The 13,663-nt window shown below is 42.8% G+C and overlaps 1 protein-coding gene across 14 annotated transcripts in view; it reads left to right on the top strand.

The window, feature by feature from the left end:
* Positions 1-13,663, top strand: part of MEGF11 (multiple EGF like domains 11) — a 256,970-nt gene that overhangs the window by 169,180 nt on the left and 74,127 nt on the right. For all 14 annotated transcript variants that reach the window (XR_006017856.1, XM_042039041.1, XM_042039040.1 and 11 more), the window contains 2 exons: positions 1,125-1,261; positions 6,367-6,579. Coding sequence is in view for 13 of the 14 variants with exons in the window: in XM_042039041.1 (XP_041894975.1) it covers positions 1,125-1,261; positions 6,367-6,579 (350 nt within the window). In the remaining variant the exon portion in view is untranslated. The remainder of the gene's footprint in view (positions 1-1,124; positions 1,262-6,366; positions 6,580-13,663) is intronic.

Raw genomic sequence — 13,663 nt, 5'->3', positions numbered from 1 at the left:
CAGGGTGCACAGCAGGGACTGTCTGGCTTTGCTTCACTCCCAAGGCTGATTAAGCAGGGACGGGAAGGAGGAAACATCTCAGAGATGAGGATTTGGGTCTGGATGAAGGAGAGGACTAAAAGAGAGGCTGTAACAAGGATTCAGAATAGACTGGAATAAAGAGGCAGGAAAGCAGAGGGCTGGGAGCATAAAATAGGGAAGGGAGATCACCACCAAGATGTGAAGTTGAGGCAGGTCAGGGACTGAGATGTGGCTCCAAGGTTGGGGATAAGGAGCTGGGAGGATGCTGGATGATGCATCCTGTCACTGTGTAGGGATTAGGCAGATCTTCCACTGCATAATTCCCTCTTCTGGCCAGAAGGCTGCTGTAGTGCTGATATGGGCAGTCATGTTGTTTCTGTGCCATCTCTGGGGGCTTTCTGCAGCTATCCTAATCCTCATTCCCATCCTGCCCCTCCATGGCTTACCCAAAGGTATGGCAGATCCATTCTGTGCTGCTTTGAAAGATGGATGTGGGGCTGGAGAGAACAGAGGGAGTAAGTGTAGGATGTGAAGGGCAGTAGACGACTTCTCCAGCAGCTGTGTTTGGTTGGATGAATGAGACTGGCTGAACAGGAGAGATCATCACAGACCAGCAAAACCAGCACAGCTACACCCTCCCAGTGTAACCTTCTCAACAATCCCTTCCTTCCCAAACCTTCTCTGCGCAGGGTGTGTCCAACAACTTGTCAGACTCTCCATTTCACAAAAACCCCAGGAGCACACAAGCAGCTTTGTAGACTTCTCTGGTTGCCTTTAACTTCTCCCACATCTTCGTGTGGCTGTTCAAGGGGCAGTGAATATCCTGCCAGCCCAGCTGCAGTGTGTGGGGGAGATCCAAGGAAGAGAATTATCCATGAGTGTGCAGTGGTGAGAAAAATCTCTTCTGGAGTCAGGCCAGGCAGGCATTTACTGTGGTAGTGGAGTTTTCAGACTGTCTTTAGCACATCTTATGCAGATAAAATATTGCTGCTACACTTACATCTAGTTTTAGCAAGAGGGACAATAAAATTCCAAGCTGCATAGAGAAATTTATTGCATTATGAATGTTGACTGAAATATTGCTCTTTATGCAACCTTACCAGGGGCTGGTGTGTGCACAGCCATGTCCTCCTGGAACCTTTGGAATTAACTGCAGCCAGGACTGTCCATGCCACAACGGAGGACACTGTGACCCTGTGACAGGAAAATGCCTCTGTACAGCTGGCTATATAGGAGACAGGTAAAAATCAACCCCCAAAGCCTTTCATTTTAACCATGGACTGTCAATATTTATATCCCTTCTAGGACTTCTTTCCTGAAAAATGGTGTTATGTTTCTATTGCTCCAATTAGGTTCATCCTTCTGAAGCACTTCAAGCAATATAAATGTGGCAATGTTATTACTTTTTATTGGCAATGCTCTCCATTTACAGGGGGTTTTAATATAACTTTTAAAATTTAATGGATTAAATTTAATTTAGATATTTACAGTGATAAATTTAATAGAGAGCATTACATGTTTACAAGATATGTAAATGAACTATCTTTATACAAATTAATATCCTCAAGAGTAAGCAATGCAGCAGTTTAATGTCTCCTTCATTCCTCTGTACTGCTGTAGCACTGAGCCATCTCAGCCACCAGCAAAAGGTGATAAATCCTCAAAATTTATAAACGAGAGCCTTCACCCATGAATCGATCAGAGCAGATGATAATATTGTTTTACCAAGGTGTCATGGATTCAGCAAAATGACTACACAGCAAAGTCAATGAGGGATTGCAACACGTGCTGGCTTAGCCTCCAGCTAATCCTGGCTAACAAAGGTTGGGAAGCGCAGTTAAAGCAGCTCTCAGGAGTGACTTTTCGCTGGGGCTGTGGCACCAGAGTTTGCAGAGATGCTAAAGCACTTTCTCCTCTATGTTCCCTTTTTTATTCGGTCTATACTGACATATGCTACAATTATATTTTTATGCAACAAAGCTCATTGGAATTTCTCATTTCTGCCTTTACTGTATAATCAGCAGGTCGCTGTAGCACAAACATCCAACCGTCAGCCTGGGGGAGGGTCAGAAGGCTGCTTCTTCCCGTTAAATGTGGAGCTTCCCTGTTTCCATTTTATGGACAGTTATAATTGGAGGGTGCTCTGGAGTTTATGTCAGGATTTGCATGAGGCTGAACATGGAGGAAATACTAATTATTTCCAAGTAATTTGGAGGAAAAACATCAGTGTGCCTCTCCTCCCCATTCTCCATCTGGAGACAGTGCTTCCACATATGTGATACCATATAATTCCTGTTTCTCTTTGTCTCCTTGTGGAGACTTTTTCACTAAAGGAGGCAACTGTGCAGCCTGGACCTTTATACTCGTGACCACACTTGAATCTCAAGCGGTTTCCAGTGCTGGCCATGCTGGGGAAGGCTGACAGAGCCTCTCTTGCTCTCCTCATTTGGTTGTTGCACATCCTGATAGGTTCCTGGCTGTAGATGAATCAATCTAATCAAATGTTGGAGCTGTTGGGAGCTCCCAGCCAGCAGCCTGCATCCCTGTTGGGGATGAGGAAAGGAGATGGGAAGAGGATTTTACTGCTGATTGCCTTTGGAGAGGGGCTGGAGAAGGCATCTCAGGGAAGACATAGCAGGAGCTCACAGGGATTGTCCTTGAGCAAAGGGAGTGCAGACTCATGAGATCTGTACTTGGAGAAAAATGAGAGAGATTTGGACTCCAAAGAGAGATGTAACTTGGGAAGGGAGACAATAAAAAAATAAGGCAGAATTAGTTGGGAGAAGTGGAAAAGAAGGGAGGGAAGGTCACGTTCTGGACCTGCATCCAAGCAAAACCCTTGGGAATTACTCACCTTCCCTATCCTGGAGCAGGGAAGTAAAAGACACTGAGAGGAGAGGCAGGAGAGCAGAAATGCAAGTGTGTGAAAGGATGAATGGCAATAGGACTAAAAAGGTAAACGGGCAGTTAGGAAAGCTCTGCTGCTGAAGGGTAAAACTGAATTAGCCTAGAAATTCCCACCTTTCCAACGAGTTCCTGGAAGATTAAAACATGTTCATCTATCAGCCTTTAATCCCCCTTCCATAAGGGAAGGGAAACCTTAGGCCTGTTGTATCCAGCTGCAGTTCTGCCGCTCACTTGGCCTGGGCAGCACAGGTTTGTAGTGGCTGTACTGGTTTGTTCTGAGCACACACCTTCCCTTACCTGGCTGGGGGCCCATTGATTTCAGTGAGGGACGAGGTCTTCAAAGAGTCTGAATGGCTTTCCTTGGTTTTGTGCTCACACCACAGGGGCAATGGGACAGACCAGGCAGCTCCAGTTTAGCTCAGAGTCTGTTTTACCCTCTGCATCTCCTGCAGCTGTTGCAGTGTCACAGCAAAAAGGAGAACAGGAGAATCTGCTACACAACAAAACACTGTTTGCTTTAACATTTTACAAGGCATTGAAAAAAGTCTTCTTAATAATGACAGATACTGTGAATAACAGCAATAAAGAAATAAATACACTTTACCTACTATCATCTTAAAATTGTCAATAAGTACTATATAATGCTACAGTTCATCATCATGTGCAGAAGATAATAACATAGAGTTAGATAAATATCTGTGGAGATGAAATGGTCATAAAGGTCTGTGTGAGTGTAATTGCCACACTTTTGTTCCTTACCTGTTTTCCAAGAGTGGCACTGCGCTAAATCTCTGGGAAATTGGCAGCACTGTTAATAACTGCAGGATGCTTTGTGCTCACTGAAATGACTGGATCTGTCATGGAAATGTGTGTTTTACAAACTGGAAAGGAATAATAGCAGATGCACAGTTAGAAGCTGAGAATGGAGTGTTTCAGAATTCAGTGGCTTACGGGAAAAGTGAACATGCTGGTTTAGCTTTGTTTTCCATATTGCCCTTAAATCTAAAGATTGAATCATAACAGAATAAATCTCACATTTATTAGAACTATATGGGCAGATTTACTCTCCTGTTGTTGTGTTCGTACCTGTATCTCTTATCTCCAGGTTAGTGCATTTTGGGTGGCTTTTCATATTTGTCTGTGCTACATAAATATGACCGCTGTTTCAAAACAAAGAGAACAGCCTAAAAAACTTTGCAGCATTATACCTTAAGAAAAGGAAATTGTGGGAAAAAGTGTAGGTGCATGTATTAAGTTCATCTGTTAAGCAGGCTGTCTTCTGTTTAATATTTTGTGAAATTGCTTCCATTAATTCCACAGGTGACAGCCATATTACCCTATCCCAACCCAAATAATTATAGTACATATTAAAGTTCAGTGGATATTATAATACGAATCTCCCCAGATAGGCAGATAGCAATGTAAATTAAACAAGAAACATAACTAGGGCTTAGCAGCTCATTTTGTAATTTAATTGAACAATGTATCTGGTTGTTAATGGTGCTATGGACACATTAGATTGATATGTTGCAAAGGAAAGATGTTTAAGTAGAAAGCTAATTCCTGCTGTGATTATTCTCATGTTCCAGAGGAGTCATTATTAGTATTCTTTGTATAAAATTCATTAGCGGTAGCTGCTTGATCTCCAAATAAATAAGTTGGTTAAATTGTTAGTAGAAAAAGGCTAATTATGTAAATGGATTAGGTCGTCAATATTTCATTTCCAGATGCTTTTCTCCCTGATAGGTAATGCTTCATCTTCTATAAATATAGAATGATACAGTGCACTGTTGACTAAGAATTCATCCCGTGGAGCACAGAGCTCTCCTGCTCACTCCAGGGTCTGTGCAGCAGTGGAGACATGAGGAGCTTCACTGTTCCTCCTTGCATTTCATTTGCTGTAAGTGTTCCAGCCCTACTGCTCCCATTCTTTGCTGGCTCTTTCATTTGCAGCTGAGCCCCCTGAGAGCAGCAGGGCTCTCTCTCCCTGGTGCTTCTCCAGACTCTTTCCCTCTTTGTCCCAAACTACTCTTACTTTGGGTCTTATATGAACTCCTCAACTCGGATTTGCAACCAGCAACTGTGTTGGTGCCTGCTGGAATTAAATCACCAGCCAGGCCCTTTGCTGTGTTCATTTATTTTTAGTAAAACATGATAATCTCAAGCTGCAAAAGTAATACCCTTCTTATATACTGCCTGTGTTCATTGCAGTTTTGCCTGGCTTGCATCACACATTAATCTTTTATTACTGATCATTATATTAACTCTCACCTGCCAGCTGTGAAATGACCTGCAGAAAGACATTTAACAATTGCCTCCATCCACTGAGTTTACAGTATACACTTTAATCAATGCTCAGGCTTAAATTAATGCTGATAGGCAATTTCCAATGCCTGGCATCCATGTGATAAGGGAATTGGGCTTTTCTGGGCTTCTTTTTCTGTTTTTATTAATGGAAAAGGCCTATCTGTATTTCACGGTGGATCATGTAAACTGTGGTACTATCTCATTGCAGAATTTTGAAACCACTGAATTGTGTCAGGCACAGAATCAGTTGCTTTCTTCAGGACCTTAGGTGAGCTTTTCCAAGTAGAAAATAGTCTCTTAAATTGCTTGTGTAGGACAAGGAAGCAGACTTTTTGGCAGTTCTCAGAATGTACCCAAGTAGGGAGATATTTTTAACAGTGCATGGAAGGTGCAATTTAAAACAACCCATATGAAGTGTTTGCAGGTTCCAATTTTATGTGCATCAAATATTAAAAATGCTGGCAATTTTTAAGAAGATTTTCCACTAAGGAGCATGAAAGTGATTTTTTTGAGATTTTATACTACTGAGCTACCCTGGAGTAGGAGAAGAAAAGCAAATTTAAGCTTTTAGTTACTCAGAACATACACAAAACACAAAGGGGTTTCTTTTCTCCTTGTTGATATAAAACTGGTGCAATGACAGCACTAAAACATTGCTGGAGAACATTTTGCTCAATATTGCTAAATACACTTTCCCTTTTAACCCTCCTCTTCGCTGAAAGGGCCATGTGCTTTCAAGGGAGGTACACAGTCCTTCTGTGATAAAGAGAAGTCAAACAGGTGAGGAGTTCTATAGTAAAGTATTTTATTGCCTATCAGAGTCTTACGATTGATGAACGCAATTGTCAGGGTCCAGGAAAGAAGAACACACTTTTAAATGAAGGTAATATTAACTAATGCAAATTTAGCAGGATATAATTGGGCATGGATGAATGCAGTTTCTCTTAGCAGCAATTTGCAAGCCCAGGATATCCCATCACTCCGGTGATACCATCAGTTCGCAGTACATTACTTAAATAAATGAGCAATGATTTTGTATTTAATTCATTAACAAAAAGGTTCCTGTGTAAAAGCCATGTCCTGATGAGATTGTGCCTGTGACTGGATCCTATTTCCCCCATCCCATGGCAGGTGTCAGGAGGAGTGTCCCATCGGCACCTATGGCTTCCAGTGCACACAGACCTGCGACTGCCAGAACGGGGCCAAGTGCTACCACGTCAACGGAGCCTGCATATGTGACCCTGGATTCAAAGGCATTCACTGCCAGGAAAGAATGTGTCCAGAAGGGTTTTATAGCCTCAAATGCAACAAGAGATGCCCTTGCAATATTACCAACACCCTCAGGTAGGTACATCATGTAATATTCTAGTGCAGGGACTGGTCAAATTAAAGCATTGGGAAAAAAATCAGTTTAACTACAGCTACTGTCCTTTTCTCTGTAGTTTTTAAGTACAATCACAGCGTGTTTCTCTGGATTGCAAAACTTTGATTTAAATGACCTCAGGTTTGGAACCATAAGCCTCAATGCAGCCAGATACTAAGCACATATCTGTTAACAACTCCGGTTACACCTGAAACAGCCTGACATAAAGCTTTATCCTGTAAGTCTTCTAGGCATAAGAACCACCCGATGATGCCCATATGTGTGGATAATAACCCACTGAAGTTTAAAAAATAGATACATGTTTACGGAAGTCCATGACTTTGCCTCTTTTTATGACATGGGTTTTCTTATTAGATCTATAGACAGCAAGGGGACTTTCAACATGAAACCTAATTTGCTTCAGCTGATGTCTCGTGGCAAATTACCTTGTTGGAAACACTTGAGGCAGATGTATAAATAGACTGAAATCAATATCCCTGAGCCAGTCTGTGGAACTATAACATGGTCGACATTGTCAAAACAGACTCCTCACGTGAGATTATTTTTGCTCTTCGTTCTCTATGTGTCTGTGGGAAATATTCAGGAAAATAAATATCAGGGAATTATACCTACAGTGGAATGAGCCTCGCTTAAAAGGTCAGGGTTTGATGTTTTATTCCCTTTTTTGCTGTAAGATCTGATTCTTGAGGTTCTCTTTACTATGATACAGAGTCACAAACAGACTTGAGCACTTTGAATTTACTTTCCTGTTGCAGGTTTGAGTAAGTTTTCCAAACCTTGAAAAGGAGGAAGAATTTAAGATTCTTCCCTATTACCCTCTTTGTTACCTTTAGTAACTCCTTGCCTTGTTTACTGACTGCTGGAATTGCTGTTTGGAGAATCCTCACTCCCTGTCTTGCATTAAAGGAAGCCTGCACAGCCAAACCCCCTGGCCTGAGCTGTCTGATGTTCTGGGGCCACAATTCCTCACCTGCACGATGCTGAGCCGCTCAGCTTCCACTGGATTCCCTCCTTTTTCTGCCCATTTCTGTTCAGCAGGCAGAGCCAATTTAGGGTTATGTAGTCTTCAGGGAGAGGTGGAGATAATTGATGCCCAAGCAAACATGCCCTTGATACAGACATTCTTCAATTTCCAACCAGACGGGTGGGGACCTGACTGTCCTGCTGATGATGACAAACCCACCTTGCCATGTTGCTGCTGCTAAAATATAAACACACTCAATTATGTATGCAAGAAATAGCACCTCATTTGTGTGCACACACAGACACACACAAACACTTCAGGCAAATCTGTCTGTGCACTTGAGATAGACCCTATTTGTCTCAGTCTTGGAAATAAACAGGTGATTTTCCTTGTGAATTCAGCTCTGAGTTGTGAGGCTTTGCTTAACTGAAAGTGAGAGCTCACAATGGATTATTTAAAAACTTGTAATTGTGGTGATACAACTCCTGTGCAGCAAGAGAGCTCCAGCACAACTGGGTTTGACAGCCAGCATCCAAACAGTTTGAGGCTCCCAGGGAGCTCTGTACAAGAGGCTCCCATCGCTTCTGATGATGTTGTGTATCATGAAATCATTGCAAAAAATACCATCCCTGAGGCATGAGCAGCACATTATACACGAAAGATTAGTGCTGTGTTGTACTGAGGATGGGGGCTGCCTCAGGAATTACTGCAGAGTGAGCTGAGGGATAAATTCCTATGTGTCACTCCTGCCAGCGAGTGTGGCTCCAGCCTGTGGTAAATCCAAGCTGAATTGCTCCTCAGTGTAAACTCTTCAGGTGTACAGGAGGGTGAGAATATGCTCGTGCTCAGCAGCTGACACATGTGTCTTCACCCCCCCGAGCCTGCAGAAACCTGTTTTTTGTGTGCCTGTATTCCAGAAAGGTGGAAATTGAGTGGAGGGACTGCAGGCCACAGGCAAGGCTGAGCTTGGCTGCTGTTTCTCAGCTCCATGCTCAATTCATTAAGAGTCTTTTAGGTGGAGTAAGACTGTGGGTTTGAGGGTGCAAGAATTCACCCTGTGTTACTCAGAACTACCTGTGAGGTGCTCTGAGAGTTTGCCAGAGGATCTTTTCTGAAAAGACGGGCTTGTATCATCCAGCTGTGAGGAAAGAAGAGGTCTCAGAGAGGTTTGAGAGAGCTCAGAAAGGGGGAGGATTGAATCCTCTCCCAGCTCTTTTCTGGGCGTGTGGTCATTCCCACACACCCTGCCTGTGCCTGGTTGCTGTCTGATGGGAACATTTTATTCCTTCTCTCTCAACACTGCTCCGTCAGCTTCCCTTGCAGCATCCTCTGCTGAGATGGTATCTCTGGTTCCTTAATAAATGAGTCTGGTCTTTCTATTGATAAAATCTCCCTTTTTCCTACATCTTATCGCTGCTGTTATGGAACAAAGAGATATCAGCAAGCTGTAGATGGGTAAATGTTCTTTCATTCATCCATGGGATTTCAGCTCTCCACTTTTCCACCAGCTCTGCAGAGTGCTGTCAATTGCTGAGCCAAGGAGCATCAGAGCTGATGGAAAATGACCTTTTCCAAAGGCACTCTGTATTCTGAACAAATCTTTGTGGTGATTGTTTAAGCAGTCCCATACAGTGCACTTCTCTTCCCACCCACCTCTTCCCATTCCTCCCTGAGTGTTTGTCCTTGCTGAAACAGGCCTCTTCCAAAGTGACTCGTTTACCCACAGCCATCTATTTTCCCCAGGAGCAGTTTAAGCTCTTGTGGTCCCCAAGTTGTAGGATAATTATATAAACACTTGTAGAAGGGAACCTGTCCCAGGTTTTGTCTCATTTGATCTGGTTATTGGAGAGTTGACTGGAACAGAAAGTTCTGAGGGCTTTGAGGAGTAGCTGAGGAGGAACAGCAGGAAACACACAATCAGCTTTTCCATTTCCATAGATCTATCTATTTTAATGTCTGAAGAGATTGGTGTGATCATCTAGTCTAACCTCCAGCATGGTAATGACTGAAGGACACCATCCAATAATTTCTGCATCAAAGCACACTGAAAGGCACTTTGTACAGGACTTTGAACAACCCCACAATTAGGTGATTTAGAATGTGGTGGTGACTTGGACTGTCCTTCCACAGGAAAGGGTACACCTGTAAAAATCTCCCTTCTGCAAAAAGCCCATGTTGAGACAGCCTACAGTGGCTGGAAAGGAATAATGCTGGCTTGTTTTTTCTGTCAGGCAGGGAGGGAAATGAACAGCTGGAATAGTCCTGGCCACCCACCCTTCCTGAGCAATGGGGGGAAGGCAGCCTGGGGAGCCATATGCCCTTGGTAATGTCTTTCCTAGGTCAGAGACGTGAGAAGGGAAGGAAGACACTGGGACAAAGTCAAATGGAATGGACAGATCTCCAGAGGCTCCAGTTACTGCCTCAACACCGGCAAGTTGGGGAGGACCAAACCCCATGGAGCTTTCAGGAAGTTCTGCCTTGATCTGACTCAGTAATGTGCTGGACAAGGCCGGCTGTGAAGACGTGCTGAACTGAAGCAGTGGCCCTGCAGTCTCACTGTGGCCACTGCTTTAAAGCAAGAGGCATTTCAGCAAAGGAGAATGAATGTAGTGTGGACACCATAAAACAGGATGTTTTAACCTAATCCTAATAAGGATTAGGCTGTTGTTAATGAAAATGAGATGACTGGTGCTGCTGTACAAACAGAAAGTCAGGAAATTCAACGAGAAGGTGTTGCTTTGACTGAAAGATGTGTGGAGAACAAATTCAGAATTTGGAACAGGATGTGCTGTCTAAAACATTTCTTTTTCAAATTTGCCTTGAGAAATTTACCTGGTTTCCTCAGATTTCCTCATAATTAGATGCTTAAAAAATTTAAAGGTCAAAAATGCCTTTATGCTTTTCAGTTCAGCTAATAAAATTTTTAAAAATTAACCTTTTATTGCTGTTAATGTGGCTCAAAAGCCAGGGATTGTACAGTAGCTTTCAAAGTGCAGCAGGAGCCCTGGAACCCTTTCCTTTTCAGCGCTGTTATGTGCTGTGGACAGCTCTGTTCCACCTCTGCTTGGCCTGGAGCCACAGGAACACTTGGCTGCCTGCGTTCACTCCTGGTTTCTACCCTGCTTCTTCCTGTGATGCAGAAGAGTTGAAGAAATAAAAGTTGTTAAGATTCAATGCAAACTGCAAAGCATAACACTGCCAAAGTCTTTGGAGAGTGAAAGGTTCCCTTGCTGCTCCCAGCAAGGGTTGGAAAACAGATGGTGGTGGGTTTGCCTTTGGGTTCCATTTGGAACCCTCCCTTCTCTCTTCCATCCTTTCAGTGATCCTTCTGCAGAGGAATTGTTTGTGCTCATTCATTTCAGTTTATTGGGGGCTGGAGAAGTGCTTCACATGCACTGTGACCCCTGCTGGCAAAATCTTACATGGACATACACAACAGGAAGGTGCGTTCAGAACAGGAGGGGAGGAATTATACAGGTATTTATACAAATTTCTAGCTGTATTTGCTATTCAAGCTTTATTCTACCTCAAACTTTTCAACATCAGTCCAAATATCATGTAACTCACTGGGCGGTCTGGGTGCATGGATGTTTGGATGGGTGATAGATGAATTTCCAGGCTCTGTTAGATATCTAACTATGTAATTTGACCAGAATGTAGTCGTACAAAATGCCAGCAGAAGAGAAACCTTCCTAACACACACATATATCCACACATGCACTATTTCTGCATCATGAGCTGCAATATATTTTGCATGTAACTCTGCTCACTTTAATTACTGGAATAGTTCATACAAACCAGAGAGAAAAAAGAATTAATATAAAAATTTTGTACTGTTTAGTGATATCAGCTGCAGATCTTGAAAGGGTTTCCAAAGAAAGAAAGGCATCATTTTAGAAATGGGAAAAATGAAGGCAGAAGAATCAGTTAGGTGGCCAAGATTCCCTGGCAGGATTGGAAGAGAACAGCTGCCTTCTGCAGTTTGGGAAACCATCTAAATCTCAACCCTCCTCAAGTTAATGCTGCATCAGGCACCTTGATTGTCAAACAAGTGCTTTTGAGTTAGGAGAAAAACAAAACCCTGATCTGCTCAGGCTGATAACAAAATTATCCTTTCTTCAATGGGAAGATTATACGGATGGAGGGACACAAACATCTGCATCAGATTTTCCTGGCTCACAGTCCCATGAAGCATGGGGCAGAATATGCTCTCAGACTTCTTCTGGCCCTTGTTTTGGGTCCAAGTTCCCTGTCTTCAGGGAGGAGAAAGGAAAGCCTGTTTGGTTTTGATTCTTGTTTTAGTGCATGTCAGGATGAGTTTTAGTCCTTAATCCATAGCTTGTATCCCACGTAAAAAAAGCTGTCCCTGCTGATGAAGGAGCCAACCTCGGAGTAAAAATTCTTAGTGAGTGTAGTATTTTCTGCTGAATTGTCATAGACTGATTCAAATTGCCCTGGTCATACATTACCTTTGAAAGATTTAATTTAGCTAACAGATGCAGTTCTCATGGAAGCACATGATACCTGTAGTAGTAGTGGAAACAGAGAAACACAAAATTCAGTTCAAAATCCCTCTTTAATGTTGAGCTTTCTGCTGCTGTTAGGTAATGATTAATAGACACAGGGGGGAAACCCGAGCTTTTATTATTTTCATCTAAATGTTAAGAGGGGCTTTGTGAAAAACCATAATTTCAGGGACTGCTTTGTCAGAAGAATTTCATGGATGGTAGTTTGTTAGGCTGATGAATTGTTTTAATTAGTCAGTAAAACACTATTTATGATGAAACATTTGACACTTAGAAAATTTGATCCTTTTTATTTGCAACACTATATGACCAACCTCTCCTACCAGTAATTGCCTGAAACGTACTTGGAAATTACGTTTTATGAGGTTACCTTGAAAATTAACATATACAATATTAATTTTATAGGTGTAAAGAAACCTATTCAGTCATGTCTACAATCTTAAACTGTAGCAATAAATAATCATAAAGGAAAAGAAATTGTTCCTGTGATGCAAAAAAACCAGGAGACAGGCCCAGAGAGAGATCCCACCTTGCAGAAGTCTATTCTTCTTGTTCTGAGAGTAAAGACAACTAGATTTCTGGCAATATTATTTCTCATCTCACTGAGGACTGAACAGTGCCATTACTGTGCAGTGCTGTGGTGCAGAGGCCCCAGAGCATCTTGAGCTCTCAGGTGCAGCCTCACACTCCCAGCTGGCCTTAGACAACATCTCCCAGAAACCTCCATCCCTTCAAACCAGGAGTTAACACATCTTCAGCCTTCCCCTCCTCTCCCAGTCCCAACCCCAGCCTCCTGCTGTGGGAAGGTGGTGCCCTAAGGAAACCTCAAGGAGGAAAAATGCCAAATAAAGATAAACTGTTTCATGCAGGAGGAACAGAGGGGTGAGTGTTCCACCTACAGATGGAGAAGTACCAGGCATTGTCCAGTGTTCTGGGCTCGATTCTCCTTTCTCCTTTTCTCTCCATGTGCTCTCACTACAGTGTTGAATTGGCTGAATAGAAATGAAACCCAGAGGATTAATGTTGTTCATTATCCAGCAAAAAGGAACTTGACTCATTTCCCTGCACAGCTGTGACTTAGTCCCAAGGTTCCTGTTAACTCCTGTCCTGAGTAAATCCCAAGGCTTCAGGTACTGATCAGTTCTGGTCACCACGGCTGAATATTCCCTGCAAAATTCTTCTTCCAAGGAGAGTTTTCCCTTCCAAAGCACTTTCCTTTCTACCTGTGCCTACAGGAAAGTTCTGCTGAGGTGGCACTTGCTTTTAAAACACAAATGGCAGTGCGATGGGATGGGATGGGATGGGATGGGATGGGATGGGATAGAATAGAATAGAATAGAATAGAATAGAATAGAATAGAATAGAATAGAATAGGAATGTTGTGCCCCAGAACTAAGGTTCATCTTCACAGCTCTCTTGATTGCATTCCTCCACCCACTGGAATTTCTCCTATCCCTGAACATTCTTAGCTGGCTGTATTACAGTCAAATAGTACAGCACATACCTGCCCTATAGCTGTAAGGATTAATGGTGTGGTTGATGTCAGTAATCCAA

This window comes from Corvus kubaryi, unplaced genomic scaffold, assembly GCF_017639235.1.
Source record: "Corvus kubaryi isolate FWS band 111438036 unplaced genomic scaffold, C.kubaryi_AGA036_p1.0 37394, whole genome shotgun sequence".
NCBI classification, from domain to species: Eukaryota; Metazoa; Chordata; class Aves; order Passeriformes; family Corvidae; genus Corvus; species Corvus kubaryi.
This window is presented reverse-complemented; position numbering and strand designations above follow the sequence as displayed.